The sequence below is a fragment of the Sapajus apella genome, unplaced genomic scaffold (genome assembly GCF_009761245.1).
Source record: "Sapajus apella isolate SASKATOON/1434 unplaced genomic scaffold, GSC_monkey_1.0 scaffold53, whole genome shotgun sequence".
NCBI lineage: Eukaryota > Metazoa > Chordata > Mammalia > Primates > Cebidae > Sapajus > Sapajus apella.
The window spans coordinates 8,735,578-8,753,337 of NW_022436993.1; the positions used below are offsets into that span (position 1 = coordinate 8,735,578).

At 34.6% G+C, this 17,760-nt stretch overlaps 1 protein-coding gene across 1 annotated transcript in view; it reads right to left on the reverse strand.

Moving 5' to 3' along the window:
• MALRD1 (MAM and LDL receptor class A domain containing 1) overlaps nucleotides 1-17,760 on the reverse strand; it is a 576,163-nt gene that overhangs the window by 229,186 nt on the left and 329,217 nt on the right. The window contains exon 30 of the mRNA XM_032244079.1: nucleotides 7,933-8,116. Coding sequence (XP_032099970.1) covers nucleotides 7,933-8,116 — 184 coding nt within the window. The remainder of the gene's footprint in view (nucleotides 1-7,932; nucleotides 8,117-17,760) is intronic.

Below are 17,760 nucleotides of genomic sequence, written 5' to 3' on the forward strand. Positions count from 1 at the left end.
TTTTTTTTTTTTGAGATGGAGTCTCACTCTGTCACCCAGGCTGGAGTGCAGTGGCTCAATCTTGGCTCACTGCAACCTCTGCTTCCCGGGATCAAGCAATTATCCTGCCTCAGCCTCCTAAGTAGCTGGGATTACAAGTGTGTGCCAAAACTCCCAGCTAATTTTTGTACTTTTATAACAGATTAAGTTTCACCATGTTGGCCAGGCTGGTCTGGAACTCCTGACCTCAAGTGATCCGCCCACCGTGGCCTCCCAAAGTGCTGGGATTATAAGCACAAGTCACCATGCCTGGCCAGCAGGCTCTATTTTTGTTGAAATAAAGAAACAGAGACACTAAGTTGCTAAGCACTTATTCAAGATCACACAGCAAGTAAGTGACAAAGCCAGGATTTGAACCAGGGAAGTCTGACTCCAGACTTGGCTTGCTTAACCCTTATCCTGTGGGCAGATATTCCTGATGAGAAAGCTCTGCATAATGAGGACCATCATTGTCTCTTTACCCTTCTTCCCTTCCACTCCAGCAATGTGCTGTACTAACAAATCTGCCTCACTGGTCACTAAGCCTGGATTTCTCTTCCCTGAGATGTTTGCATGGTTAACTCCTGATTTCACTTAAGCTGTTGTACAACTAAAACTTTCAATCAGACTGTTTCTGCCCACTTTAATCAGGGAAATAATTCTCTATCACTTTTTCCCTTTACCATTCATAGCACTTACCACTACTACATAATATATTACATATTACTTTGCTTATTATCTGTATTTGCCACCAGAATATAACTCAATAAAGACAGGAATTTGCTCTATTCTGAATTTTTACACATATAACAAGATTTGAATGCTTGGTCTCTATTAAACCATCTGTCTGGCCATCCATCCATCCTTAAATCCATTCACTTATCATTTATGCACCCTTACATTATATAGTGCTACATATTATCTAGCCATTCAGTATTAAAAATAAAATTCACTCTTAATTGTTTTATTAGGGTGAGATGTGCATTAGCTTTCTACTTATTGTCATCTTCTTTTTTGTCTTTTCCTTCTCTGACAACATTTGCTTTAAAAGAAGACAGAGTGAGAGGAATGCAACACTCGGAGCACTCAAATGTGAGCAGAAATACAGCTTTTCATGGAAACTAAGTGAAGAAGGTAAGTTCTGAAGTTAAACTATGGACTTCTCTTTATAGGTTTACTTACTTGTGAGCTTTATATCACGCAATCATTGTTTTGTGATGTCTCAAGATAAATCTGAATCCAGAGTGATGCTGCACTGAAATCATTATCATCATGCCGCTATTTTTCACTCCAGATCAATCACTGTTTAAAGGACACTCAGGGAGTCACATATACAGTTTGTTTTTAACAGGAAAAAAATGAAAGATGTGAAAGTGGCTATAATAAAAAAGAATGTATTTTTACATTATGTGTGAAGACAACACCTAAGACATCTAAAATTGTAAGAATGCTAGCTTCTTTTATTTTATCCACAAGGTATTTTTGTCTTTTTACAATTAAGACTATTTGGGGGTGTGAGTGTTTTGCTATGTATGGATGTAAGGAAAGACTCACTAGCTACTGTCAGAAGATTCTAGAAACATTATCTGTTCCCTAAATTATCTTCTCCTTTTCCTTGAACTGAAAACTGGTCATCATTCAGTTGGATTTTCTACATATTCAGTTGAAAAGGCAACATCTTGTACCATCATAGGATTCTACTCTGAGGTCCTCGGTTTACCAGTGTCTTTGAGCAGCTCACAAAGAGGTCCTGGAAATAGAAAACATGGGGGGAACACAATAGGGAAGGAGAGAAACCCCGGGAATTAAGAAAGGGGCACTGAAAAGGGAAACAGAAAAATCCACAAAACTGAATACTGTGGAATGCGCACATTTTAGGCCAGCTCTCCATAGATGTGCGCAGTGCACTGCACAAAGTGTTCTGCAGACTAAAAAATTGATATTTGCTGAACATATGAAAATGAAGGAATGAAACAGAATAGGATTCTAAATGTCATATAAAAAGTGTTGTGCCTAAAATAATGACAAGCCTTGCACGGTAGTTACTTTGTACTTATTGGCCAAAGAATATTCAGACGCTTGCTATATCCCATGTGTTCTTCAAGGTACGTTGTATAGAGTTAGTAATTTAATCCTCATAAGAACCTTATGAGATAGAAGCATTATTATTACCATTTCATAGATGAAAAATATAAGGCAAAAGAAGATTATGTCATTTGCCTAAAACCATAGAGCAGATAGCAAACGGGTAAGCTAGTACTAACATCTAGTGGTCTTATTGCTATTCTGGATCTTAACAGCTGACATAAATCCTACTTAGTATTAATAGTAAGCTCTTTGAGTATCAGGTGAATTATTGTACTTAAGAAATAATTGTACTTTAAATAATATTCTAAAATTTCAGAAGTCACTTAAATTTAGAACTTCATAATTACAAATGATAGGATATTCCTTTCTTTTCAATATGAATTGTCTTCTTACTTCTCTGTTCAGTGGAATGGTTGCTGCATTTTATAAGATTTCTGTAGCAACCATTTTTAAACCAACTTGAATAAAAAGGAGACATCAAATTTATAATCTGTCATTTATTTTTCTGAATAAGCTACTTGCTGCCTCATTAACTTGTCCAAAAAGGAGAGATGCTTCTTATTGTGTTCTTGGACAGACTACAGAATAGGCCCATTATTTTGCTTTATTTCTCTTTTTAAAAAAATACATTTGATAGTAAGCTGAAGATAGCACCATAATGTATACAGAACGCAAAGAAATAAAAAAGAATATATCTAGCTTCATGTTGGCTATTTTCTAAATATTATCTAATAAATTGAGTTGTAAGCTTTTGAATAGGAAGGAAGAAATATGAAACTTAAAATAGCTTTCTTATTTGCAGGTAAAGTAGATAACTACTAAATATGTACCATAAAATTATGGTATATATAACGTGTGTGTGTGTATGTGTGTGCACACATACACAAAAAGTCCCTGATTTACAATGGTTTGACTTATAATTCTTCAACTTTACAGTGGGTTTATCAGGACGTAACCTCATCATAAATACAGGAGCATCCCTGTTTACAATGGTTTGGCTTATAATTTTTCGACTTTATAATGGGTTTATTGGGTATGGAATTCATTTTCAACTTATATTGGGTTTATCCATATATAATGCCATCATAAGTCCAGGAATATTTGTATACACCATTGTATATATAATTTATATGTATATATCATATAATTATATAGATCATGTGTATAATCTACCTTTCCTCATTTCCACACACAATGAATTTAAAATTTACTCTCAATGATTCTGCAATTTAAAAACATATGCAGATTCCAGAGTTATATCAGACAATTGTAGAGAAATCGCAGAGATTACCTATTATCATCCCGTTGTTTTGTGGATAAGGAACCTGAGACTCTAAAAAGATATGATTAAAGCCATATGACTAGGGTCAAAATCTAAAAAGAGTACATAAGTCTATACAATCCGTGTAAATCTATAAAAAACACCGTGATTGCTTTTTGACATTTCCTGGCTAAAGTTCTCTACCAGACTTTAAAGCGGATCTTTTCTTGCCTTCAACTATCCCTAGACTATTCAATTTGATTCCACTCCTGGGAGTGTTTTTATTGGCTTGTGTTTTAACTATTTGGTTTTTGAATGTGAGCTGTTGTCACAGAAGGAAATCCTGTTGGATCAATTTTGAAAGTTTGAATTGTTCCAGCCCCACAGACCTCATCAGAGATACCCTGGACCCATTCATTCTTCAAGTGCAGAAAACCTGTCCACTGTTAGTTGCCATTCTCAAACTGGGCTACGTTTTCCAGTCAGTATCTGTTGGCTCTTCCGTGATTTTCCTGCCTTTCCCCTTATAGAAATGAATAATACACAAGCCTTGTCACTGTCTGCGGTTTGTCTTATTAGTTTGTATTTTGGATTCTGTAGGGATGTATTTTCATTTAATTTTGTTGCATATGATTTTCGAGACTTGCTGACTTTGCTAATTAGGTTCTCTGACTGTTTTACGTGAAGACTTTGAAAAATCTAAAAGCTGTTATGCCACTACTATCACCATCTTTCCAGAATTCTTGATTTTTTTTTCTTTTCTTTTTTTTGGTGGGGAGGGGAGGGATAAGGTCTGACTCTTCACCCAGGCTGGAGTGCAGTGACATGATCATGGCTCAGTGCAACCTCCAACTCCTGGGCTCAGCCTCTTGAAATCCTCCTGCTTTGGCCTCCAGAGTAGCTGGAACTACAGGTGCAAGCCACCATGCCTGGCTAATGTTTTAATATATATTTTTTAGATGGAGTCTTGCTCTGTTGTCCTGGCTGGAGGGCAGTGGTGAGAACCTCTACCCCCACAGTTCCAGGGATTCTCATGCCTCAGGCTCCCAAGTAGCTGGGACTACAGGCACAAGCCACCATGCCTGGCTAATGTTTTTATACATATATATTTTTAGAAGGAGTCTTGCTCCATCGCCCTAACTGGAATGCAGTGGCACAATCTCAGCTCACTGCAAACCTCTACCTCTCTGGTTCCAGCAATTCTTGTGTCTCAGCCTCCCAAGTAGCTGGGATTACAAGCCTGTGCCACCACGCCCAGTTTATTTTTCTATTTTTAATAGAGATGGAGTTTCATCATGTTGGTCAGGCTGGCCTTGAACTCCTGGCCTCCATTGATCCACCTGCCTCAGCCTCCTGCAGTACAGGATTGCGGGCATGAGCAACAGCGCCCGGTCTAAAATTTTTATAGAGATGGGAGTTTTGCTATGTTACCCAGGCTGGTCATTTCTTTCATTTAAGAAGCTTTATTGATTTATAACTTACATACCATTAAGTTTAGCCATATAACATTTAATGGTTCTAATATGTTTACAAAGTTGTGCAGTGATCACTACAAACAACTTTAAAATATTCTTATCACTCCATGAAGAAACACATATCATTAGCAGCCATTCCCCTCTCCCTACTCTCTCACACCTAAGTAACCACTCGCCTCCTCTCTGTCTTCATACATTTGCCTATTCTGTACATTTCATATAAATGGTAGCATACAGTATGTGGGTTGTTTTGTGATTAGTAGAATGTGACAGAATCAAATATTTAGTCATTTTTAAAGTTATTTATCTCAAATGCAGAACATCAATAATTTCATGATAAATTGTGTGGTGACCTGGTAGTTTATGATTTGAGGTTGGTTTCCTAATACAGGGCAATAAAGCACCATTTGAGAATATGGCATGTTAGTAATAATAATGATAAGTTTATAATAAAATGTAACATTAATTTTGCTATGTGCCAAAACTATTCAAAGAACCTCACATATATTAACGCGTTTAATATTCACGTAAACCTATGATGGAAATGCTATTTTCAACTTCTCAGTTCTATTGGTGCAGAAACTGAGGCAAAGTGAAATGAAGAAACTTACCTGAGCCAGATGACACAGCCAGATGCCACACCCACATAGTTTGACTCAAGCTCCTTCTTCTTAACCACTGTAATACAGTACCTTTCTGACTTTGAGGTGTTTTGCTAAATATCATTCTCATCCTCTAAAGTGGTAACTGCAGAAAGCAACTTAGTGTACCTTACACTCTAAGCTCCTTTTGATCACCCATGTTACACAGTACTGATGGTTCACTAGCCCTAAAGCTAAAAGGTAAGATGATTAAAAAGAATCTTGTTTAATTCTATTCATAGTCTTTCAGACTTTCTCATAATTTTTTTGTTTTCTATCTTAACTGAAAAACAATTTGAAAATCCTCGTTAATTGTGGCAAGCTAGGCTGTTAAACACCAATGGCTACTTTCTTCCAAAAATGTATTAAATATACAATTGACCATATTCAACAATAACTGACAACATGATACCTCTTTACTTGATGACAAAGAAAGCAGTATAGGTAGGCCTAAAAGTAGTTGATCACTAAATACAAGATATTTAAGTATAACTTAGTAAGCCAAGTGTTAGTTTGAATTAAACAAAATTAATTGTAATAATGTAAATTCTCACAGAACTCTATAACAAAAAAGGGAAGAAAGAGCACAATCTTCTACATGAAACTGACAAAGCTAGAATAATAACTCTCAGTTTCCTTCTGTCCTGAATCAACCCATCTAGGAGTCATTCTGCCTCCCTTGAGAGAAAAGGAATTTCCTATTGAACATAAGCTTCTTTCTTTCTAAAACGTTAGAGAAAGTTTTGAAAAATTTTTCCTTTTCAAGTTGCCAAAATCATTTCTAGATTGTTACTAATCATAATAGAATTTCAACAAATTACTTGGAAAGTTACTAGGAGGGAGTTTAAGAAGCATATTCTCATGTCTAAGATTCCCTTTACACGACTATACGTGCAAAACTTCATCTTCTTTCATCAAGACCCCTCTCTCCTCAGCACCTTCAAGCCCAAATCCTGTCTCCTGCATGACATAGGTACCTGGAGCTATGTGCTCCTTACATGGTATGAAACACATAATTTTTGATTTTATGTAACATCAGCTGAATAACAACCACCTTTTGTAGAAACATAGGTTGGAAGAGAGAGAAATCAAACTTTAAGGAATGTATTTCTAAGCAGAATCTTTTGAAACAGCACTGCTCATAAAAAGAGCAGATGCTATAACACCACAAAAAACCAAAGTCACATTTTTGAACTGCTTCAGTGAAATGATATTTTAATATGAGAGCAACAATAAAATTAAATAGCATTCAGGTTTAGCTCTTTCAGTTGCAGAGACTTGCTGCCAAGTGAGTCAGTATGGAAAACCACAGACGGCATATCTTTCACTGGCAGTGTATCTCACACAGGATTATTTTGGAAACCAAATGGAATAATTCCTCTGAAAGAACTTTGCAAACTGTGAAATTATACAAATGTATTTATAATTATTTTTGACATTTTCTGGGTAGTTTTGTAAAGAGAATCTAAGTGTAGTTATACTTCTCATTTAGAAACACAATAAATGGCAGTACATTTTTTTTTTTTTCAAGTTACTGTTCACAGGCTGGAGTAGCATCTTTAATCCCCTATGCACAGCTCCCAACTCAATTTCTACTTGAATTTTTCCTGATGGAATTTATTTCTTATAGATGTTCTAACTACTAGATTTCTAACCCATTTTTATTGGTTCATTCATAATTAGCTTAAATTCGATAAATACATGTAAATATTAGGCTCATATTTAAAATTGTGTTAAAAAACAAATTCAGAAGGAAAAGATTCTCCATATCATAAAGTGGGTGGTACGGAAGGAAGAAGGGAGTTACTTGTGCAGTTGAAGGATGAAGGATATATTGGTAAGGTCTGACTGTTTATTCTCCTCCCCTCATTCATATGTTGAAATCCTAAGGTGATATTATCCAGAGATGAGGTCTTCAGGAAGATGACTAGGTCATGGGGGTAGAGCCCTCATGAATGGGATTAGTGTCCTTATAAAATAGGCTCAAGGGAGCTCTTTTTGTAAGGATTCTACTTGGACTGCACCAAGTGAACACACATCAAGAAGGTACCATCTACGAACCAGGAAAGGAGCCTTCACCAAATACCAATCTGCCAGTCTTGATCTTCGACTTCCCAGCCTCCAGAACCACAAGGAAAAAATTTCTGTTGTTTATATGCTACCCAGCTTATCTTGGACTTCCCAACCTCCAGAACCACAAGGAAAATAATTTCTGTTGTTTATATGCTTCCCAGCTTACAGCATTTTGTAATAGCAGCCCAAACAGACTAAAATAGGTATTATCTTTTAACTTAGAGTTTTAAGTTCACATTATAAAAGTATACCTTTCAACTGATTTGTGTATGTGTACAAAACACACAACAGTAAAGCATTTTAAACATGTGTCACAAAGATAAAATGGCTAGATTATGAATGTGCTTCCAAATGGAAGTGCTTTCTGGAAACTTACCAGTTGTGCAGTTTTTAAATTCAATATCATCAATCGCAGCTCCTCCTCCTAGATCCCTTGTTCTGATACCTTGAAATATGACTTCAAAATTCCTTAATTTTCCTAGGAGGATATCAGCCTTTTGCCAATGATTACCAGAGTTCTGCTTACTTTCTTCCCATACTTTTGATAGTCCTTTCTCTGTCTGAAAGTAAAGAATTTTGTATGAGGGAAATGACTAAACATGAAAAAAGACGCCACACTGTCGGGGAAAACCCAGTTGTTTAGCTCAGAAGCATCTGACCAATAAAAACTGAAAAAAAAAAAAAAAAAAAAAAAAAGAAGTATTGGATCTGTAAAAGCTAATCATACAAATTGAGTCATTCTTGTCAAACCCAACTAAAACAGTCAAGTGGTCAGGAGTTGGGGAAAGCACTCAGGGCACTAACACTGCTCCAATAATGTAATTACCTGCAAACCTGGCTGCTGAAACTGCCAGTTGTAACCTGAAACTAGTTGTATCTGACAGATACCGAAACAATCTGCTGAGACTCTAAAACTAGTTTTACCCATCATGCACCCGTCAGAGCTTACCAGCATTGCAAAACTTTACTAGTGCCAATGAACTTTCTTTTACAACAATATGGAATATTTCTCTTTTTTCAAGTTTGTTTTCTTTTGTTTTTTTTTTTCCCAAAAAACTTTTATTTTAGGTTCAGGGATATGTGTGCAGGTTTGTTATGTGTCATGGATGTTTAATGTACGGACTATTTTGTCAACCAAGTACTAAGCATAGTACCAAATAGTACTACATTTCTCTCTCTTTTTTTTTTTTTACATTTCTCTTTTATAAAACCTCCAACCTTCTCTTTGTTCTTCAGGTACCTGGTCTGTGTATACGCCCCAAATTATAATTTTCACTTCTCTCAATAAATTTTTTCAGAGATTTTTATCTATATTTTATTTGACTTCAACATGTCTTTGTTAACTATGACATAGTTTATCTCCCAAACAGAGGCATATTAATCTACTAAAGTATTACCCAAATGAAAAACTAGCAGAATTAGCAATACATTTATTTTGGAATTTTTAGGAACACCATTATTATAAATTGCTCTACTCAGTAAAATCTGCCTGTACTTGCATTTACACAAAATTCTTTTTTTTTTTTTTTTTTTTTTTGAGACAGAGTTTCACTTTTGTTACCCATGCTGGAGTGCAATGGCGTGATCTCAGCTCACCGCAACCTCCGCCTCCTGGGTTCAGGCAATTCTCCTGCCTCAACCTCCTGAGTAGCTGGGATTACAGGCACGCGCCACCATGCCCAGCTAATGTTTTGTATTTTTAGTAGAGATGGGGTTTCACCACGTTGACCAGGATGGTCTCGATCTCTTGACCTGGTGATCCACCCGCCTCGGTCTCCCAAAGTGCTGGGATTACAGGCTTGAGCCACTGCGCCCGGCACAAAATTCTTGATATTTGATTAAATCTGAACTGCTTACTGAAGCCCTGGGTTTATAGTTCTGGATATCCCTATTATCCAAACTTATATTCACATTGTTTAATTTTTCAAATTACACCTTCCTAAGAAAAGCTTAAATCACTGATATAGGAAAAGAGAAAAGGAAAAATATGTTGGAGAACTCACTTATTCCTGATGGATATAATAAAGGAATTATGAAGTGAATTAAATGTGGAGAAAAAGTGATTATTTTAAGACCAGTCAGATGTCAAAAATTATATTATTACATAATCATATTATTTTGATTGTCATAAATTATGTTATAATGTAATCATTATAAAGTAACAACTATAATTGTTTCTACATAAAATTTTTAATTAAAAAGGAAAAATCAATTTTCTAAAAAACATATGTAAACATGAATATCTGAGGTTGGTTAACTAGTAATACAATATTCTAATATATGAACAGTCTCAGTATAATGTAACATGACATAAAATGACATATAATCCCAGTGGTCAAATAAAAATGACAACTTCATTAAAATAGCATATTAACCAGATGAGCACCAGACAAGGCTTAGATTGTATACACTGTTCTTTGGTATTCTAGGTCTGGTCCTTTCTGTTCTGGAACCAACTAGTTCCCAGCACATAATACATACAGTATTATGTATATGGTTAACTCCCAATTAATATTCCTTGGTCCTAGGTCATAGCATTTGCATGATGGTTCACAAGAAAAACATTATTTCTAAAGCTTGTAATGAAAACAGTAGACTACAGGAGAAGATTTAGGAAAATGACATACACACGTGAAGCAAAATGTTCCAATAGATTTATAGCATACAGGTATGAAATGTCTAATTTACAGATAATTTAAAGAATAAAAGCTAAAGAGAGAGAAAAAAAGGAATGTCTGAAGAAGAGATATCAAGGAGTCAGACATTCATAACTTGATACATTTAGGGAACTAATTTTAATAAATCTGTCTGATGCTTTGTTCTGCTGAGGTAGATGAACATGTTTGATCAAGTGGTTCTTCCTCTGCATGGTTACAGAAAGCACAATTATGCATCAGTTAATCTAAAATTAACTTCACAAAACAACTAACAGTTTATAGATTGATCTTTTAACATCCTTATCAAAACAACAACAAATCTTATATCCACTGACTCATGTAACTTCTGTATTGAAAGGGATGGAAAATTCACACCTAATTAATGAAATTTCATATCTTTTCGATGACTAAAGAAGATAAGTCCTTCTCAAGGTTAGTTTTTGACTCTAAGACTCAGTGCAGTCTTAGTGATTTGAAATCAAAGGGATGTTTAGTTAAATTAAAAATTCCTAGCAACATTAGAGGCTGGACATTGATGAAAGCCTGCCTTAATTTACAGACTTAATTCGCTTTACTAACTTTTCCTTTTTATCTGCTTTATCAGTTTATAAAGTCACTCAGCAGCTATGCCAAATCCCCAAAGAATTTTCAACAAACACCATCAAAGAAGAACATATGATGATGCTAATAAAAAAATGTGAACTATTTCTTAAATCTTACAACTGGGCTTCTAGTGGGAGAAAATAAAGAGACAAATAATTTATTCCCTGTCATTTTATGTGTTAGAAAAGAAAAAACTGAGGGTGAATTATTTTGCAAACCAACCATGGATCAACCTAATGATGATGTTTTACAGGACAGCATTCTAATATATTAGCTATTGTTTCATAACATCAAATGTTATTCCCCATAATTAGCAAAAATATTCATCTAATTGTGCAAAGGAGAGTAATTTCCTTATCCTCCATTCTTCTAAGTCCTTTATTCAGCAAACTTTCTAAGCTTACACAGTGCCAGGTATTATATTAGATGTCAGGGACAAAAAGGTGAAAATACATGGAGCCTGTCATGGAGATATAATAATTTAATACAGGAGAAAAAGTCATAAAAATAAAAATAAACTACTATTAAAGTGCTCTGTGTATGTGGGGGGTGTGTGTGTGTATTCCTAACACAGAAACTTTTTAAAAAGTGATTATGTAGTCAATTCCCAAATTTTTATTCCACATATGTTGTTACTTCACCTATTTACTTAATATGCTGATTTAAATTATTTTTAAATTATAAAAGTGAAAAATCTCTCACTCCCAATGCATAACTGTCACTGCTGAAGGATTTTTCTCTTGCATTTATATGGATTCTAAACTGAATAACCAAAGGAAATAAGCACATGAAAATTTATTAACCACATTAAGAATAGTAAAAAGTAGACATTAATATAAAAATGGTAAAATTATAGATATTGAAAAATTACTTTGTTCTTATAGTTTAACCTTTTTCTCAATTTTGAATTGATGTCTCACATATAGTATGCACATAGACCTTTTGTCTAACATATTGCATACTTAATTTTATAGTGTGTTTATCTTCTTACTTTATGCCAGTTTTTCCTTTTGGGCTGTGTAAAGAAAGGCAATAAGAAACACTAAAAATATAGAACCACTTCAAACTGCAAAAGCATATTAATAGATAGATCTACTTGGAAGTTCCATTTCATATGTTTAAAGTGAACATATAACTTTTTCCCAAATAACAACCTATGTTTTCCAAACCATTTAATCAATACCTCTTTCTTTCCAACCGTTTGAATCTGTTTCTAGAGTTTTTAGTATTTAATAAGGGTAAATAAACATAAGAATGGGTTTTAAGCTATAGACAAAAAACCCTCATAAGAACAAAAATAAAATGTAAAACTTGAAAAAATATGAAACAATAGCAATAAGCCTTACCATAATAATAATAGAAATATAAATAAACTACAGATTAAAAGCTAGTATATAAAAAGAGCTCTCCCCAAAGTCAATGCAAAAACAACAGAAAGACAGAAAAAAAGGGAAAGATAGTTTTACAAACAATTTCCAGGAGAAACTTAATACAATAGCTTGATAAGCATAAAAGGAAACTCTGAGACTTGCTGGCAATCAGACAGTGGAAGGAAGGACATCTAAAGTGTGATGAGTACACCCCAGGAAGTGTTTTGCAGCAGTGAGAAGCAATGGACTGAATATATACATCAAAGCCAAGATGGTTCTTTACGTCACAGAATGAAGTGGGAAATGTAATAAACAAAATGAAAGTTTTGACATACTCCAAATAATAGCACACATATTATAAAATGCATACAACCAAAGAATATACATTAGAAAGGTTGCCTATGTAGTAAAAGGGAAATGGAGTGGGGAAGGGGAATAAAAAACTAAAATAAAATATGTACAATAGAAAATGAAAGACACGACACATTCAAAATGGTATACGTATATATACACACACATACATACATACATACATATACACACATCCTAGATACGTTAAAGAAAAAACCATTTTGTATATTTAGCTAATTTGTGTAGCTAATGTACTGGGCTCTAAATGGTTTGACTAATTTTAATTATATTGTCTTGTTACTGCATAGGTTTTATTTATTCCTTGCTAATATTTATCCTCCTTTATTTTTATTTATTATTATTTTTTGAGACAGGGTCTTGATTTGTTGCCGAGGCTGGCGTATATTGGTGTGACTATGGCTCACTGCAGCCTCTGACCACCCAAGCACAAGTGATTCTCCTGCCTCAGCCTCCCAAGTAGCTGAGACTACAGGAATGGATCACAACTGGTTAATTTATTATTATTATTATTATTATTTGCAGAGACAGGGTCTTACTATGTTGTCCAGGCTGGTCTTGAACCCCTGGGCTCAAGTCATTCGCCTGCCTTGCCCTCACAAGTGCTGGGATTACAGGCATGAGCCATCATGCCCAGCTTCTTTTCCCTTTTATTTTTACATTGCCTTAATCTTTCAGAACAACGTTTAACAATGAACATAATAGTGGCTGTTTTACTTAATTTTTAATTAAATTTTAATTAATTATTGTGATTTTTAAAAAAACGATCACAAATATAAATTCAACAGACAGGTAGTTTTCAAGTATAATCTGTGAAAATTTTGAGGAAATTAGCATCTTGCAAACATATTCATGACCTCATCATGCTCCTAGTTCCCTGATAGAGACATACTATGACAGTAAACAGCCAGTGGATTCAAGAAAAAGCACTGGTTGCCAGTGAATCTCAGATGTATGGTACCCATGTTGCAGGCTTTGAGTTCAGAAGAGCCTGGGATAGACCCTGTGGGAAGCATTTTTGTTCAACATTGTTCACACTGCAATCTACAAAGAAGGCCTGTCTGTCTGAGCTGTGGGGTCTGGTGAGTACAAGAAAAAAATTAGTCACTCCTCAAGAGGACCCAATAGCTTGTATCAACACTAACGTGAACCATCAAAATCACATCAAGTCTATTTCACATCCACTAAGATGGCTACCATAAAACAAAATAAGTGTTGGTGAAAAGGTGGAAAAACTGGAGAATGGTGCATAGTATGATGGTTCTACAGAAAACTAAAAATGGAATTACTATGTGATCCAGCAAGTACACTTCTGGGTAAGTATTTGACAGCAGAGACTTAAAGAGTTGTATTTGTAAACCGATGTTATCAGCAACATTATTTGTAATAGCAAAATGTGGAAGCAATCCACGTGTGCATCAATGAATGAATGAATAAACAAAATGTGGTATATACATAAAATGGAATATTACTCAGTCTTAAAAAGAAAGCCAATTGTGACATATGCTACAACATGGATGTACTTTGAGGACATTTTTATATTTGAGGACATATTGTAGTTCTATTATGCAGAAGAGGGTAGTGATGAAAAGGCAAATAGTCCATGATTCAGCTTAGATAAGACACTTAGAGTAAAAAAAGAAACACGGAGACAGAAAGTGAAATGGTGGTTTCCAAGGGTAGGGGGAGGGAAGAAAGAAGAGTTAGAGTGTAATGGGTATAGAATTTCAGTTTTGCAAGATGAAATGAGTTCTTGAATAGATGGCTGTAAGGTCTGCACAACAATGTGAGTGCACTGCAAGCTACCAAAACAGACACTTAAACAATGAACAAGATAGCAAATATCATGTTCTATATATTTTACCACAATTTTAAATAATATAAAAGCCTAAAAGTCACATCACAGACTTCTATCAAGGCACATTTAATGGCAGAGAAAGACATGTTCTCAAAAATAAACAATCAAAAATCTTAAGAAAGGATCTGGCATGGGCAATTTGAGAATGTAAAGAATTGGGTCTGTTAAGACAAAATTATTTCAGAAATAAAGCTTAAATGAATAATAAAATTGAGATGTCTAGAAGCCAAATATGTGATCTGAAAAAAGCGAAGTTATTTCAAAACACAGCCTGCCTTACTGTATTGATGGGCTCAGAAGGTAGCCTGCTAGGTCTACAATTAAGCTCTGCCTTCATCAGTAGCTAGTATCAGCACATAACATTTGTTGATAATATATTCAAATAATATTTATTATTAACACTTTTATTAAGCAAAATGCAAAAAAAATGAATATTGTGAGTGAAAAGACAAGCAATGTGAATGGATTTAGGAAATCTAGATCCAAACCTGAGTTCCACAAAGAGAAAAAGAGAGGAGAAACAATAATATAAATAAATAAATAAATAAAAGACAATTTCTTAGCTGAAGAACGATTCAAGATTTTAAGACTGAAACATGTCCTGGTGAAATTTCTAAACTCAAGTTTAAGAGAAAATGTCACAGCCTTCCAGAAATGGGAAGTAATTACTTACGAAGAAAGAAAATCATATTGGTATTAGGGTCCTCTCAACTGAAACATTAAATATACAAAGTAGTGAAACAAACAAAAACAACAAAGACAAATAAAAAGAATAAACAAAATAAAATGAAGAACAAAGAAACAAAACAGGTGATCTTAGAACCAATACTCAAGCCATCATATCATTTATCTGCTAACTACAAAGATTTAAGCCTTGTATTGTGGCCTTGTCTTTTTGAGGTGCTTTGCCATTTTCTTCTGCTACAGAATCCTGTGTACAAAAAAATCACACTCATTTCACTATTTGTTGCACTTTCAGTATTTGAAGAATCATTATATTTTCCCTCAAACACTCCTCTAAGTGTAATTGTCATAATAGTCTAGAAAATCCAAAAGCATAGAGATAATAAAGCTATCAGTGACTGTCAATGGTTCAGGGGTATGGGAAGATAACTGAACAGGTGAGGACCAGGGGATTTCTTTAGAGCAGTGACACTTTTCTGTATAATACTGTAATGATAAGCTCAAGATACTAAGCATTCGTCAAAACAATCCAACTTAACTGCATGTTATGCCGTCAAAAGTATGCCATTTAAAAAGATCATTTAGGAGTTTGAAGCATGACAGAAGAAATGCAGAATATAACCAATCCATGCAAATGCGTTACAAATGTATGCAACAACCTCATAGAGGGATGAGTGGAAATAAGGTACTGACTTAGGAAAACGTGGAAATGAGTTGGAGTCTGTAAAACTAAAGGGAAAGGGAACTGCACATAAGCACTGTAAAGCTGGTTACTAAAGCTGTTTCCCACAGGGTTATAGGTCTGCAATTCTGAAAGCACTACCACGCCTACAAAAATCAAATGATTAATTAAATGGTTAGGGGATGGAACAATTTTAACAGAATGCTATGTAGATACCAGGTTTCTTGCTCTTGGAGAAAGCTTATTACAGATAAACTAATGGAGAAGACTGGAATGATACATGTGGTAATAGACTGTAGCTGGAAATCATATAAACTTGTATTTAGATTAATTTACATACAGATGATTACATATATAAATATTTATAGATATATGTATATCCATGGATTTGTACAGACTCATGTCTCTTAGCTCTGTCAGCTGAGAGGCCCTGTAAGCCACACAGTGCTCAGTTGTCATTTCTAATATTATTCTCCAATAAAAGAACCAGTGACTTACATGTAGAATAACATCTGAATCTAGCAGATTAATATATACCTAATTCTTTAAATCATTTAAAATATTAAAAATTTGGAAAAAACTGAGTAGTAGAAAAGTTATATTCTTTAAACTGCAAACATTTTGAAGTGTTTAGTTATACATATATGTTAATCCTATTTTGAATTTTTAAAAATAAAATTAAATCAATGCAGACTATTTTAAATTTGCACAAAATCTCATCTACAGAAATTTATTGCAAACAGCTACTATTCTTGGAGAGATATCTGTATCAGTGGCTTCTGTGTTTACAACAACTTTTCTGCCATGAGAGAATAATTATGAAGGTTAGATCAATATACTCATTGGGTAAATGTGTGATTTTAGACATACATTTTATAAAATCATTTTAAACAGACAGAAAGTCCTCTCATTCTTTACTAGAATAGTGTTCTCTAAATCTAAAATATTTATTTATTGACACTTTAAAGATTTGGGGCAACCAATATGAGACTCAAAGGTAAAGGAGGCATTTTAATGCAAATGATAGAGATCAAAGGAGCTGAAGAGGTAGAAACCATATTTTGTAATCATTTTCATTTTTACCTACCAGTCTTTCTCTATTTTTCAGGGTTTCCAATTACAGAATCATAAACTAATTTATATTATATATGATAAAATGTTTAGCTCTCTTTCATTCACAGAAACACATAAATATGATATAAATCTCTGTGTGTGTGCATGTGTTTGTATGTGTGTGTGTGTGTATGTGTGTGTGTGTCTTTGTCATATAACTGCTGGCAAAGATCCTTCCAGGGTCTTCCTATGGAAATAGTAACCACATTCTCACCCTGGCCATTATTTGCACCCTGTCTGCCTACAAAGTGGTCACAGTTTCCATGCATGACTCTCACTGAGCCTTTCCATTCTCCAAACAGGTGTTCATTTTTTTTCCTCCATGTTCAAACACTCATTTTCTGCCATGTTCATGTTCAGATGTTTATAAAGCAACATCTGACAGCTGCCTCTAGGTCTTCAATACAGTTAATGGAGTTTAAAAATTTCCACAACATCCTAAAGCATGTCCAATACACCATCTAACTGACCTGACTGTTGACCAAAATTTGACTTATCACTTGATCTTATGAAACGGATGCCCATAATGTGACACAAAGAGGCTCTCATGTTAAAAGGGCTGAGGCCCTCTGCCCAACTCCATTTCCTATCATGCTTCCGCTCACTCCTGCTCCAGTCATACACACTCTCTTTCGAAGAGTCTTACAATGATCCAAGATCCCTCCCATCTCAGGACATTTACATAAAATACTCTTTGTCTTTCCTCATTTCAACCCTCTTAATTCCCACACATTTCAGCAGAATCACTTCCTCATGGGAGCCTTTACTGATCCCCTCAACAAGGACATGACTCCCTGCCATACACTCTGAGAGCACGATATACTTCTCTTCATATAGGTAAAAATTAATCTTAATTAGTTTAAATTGC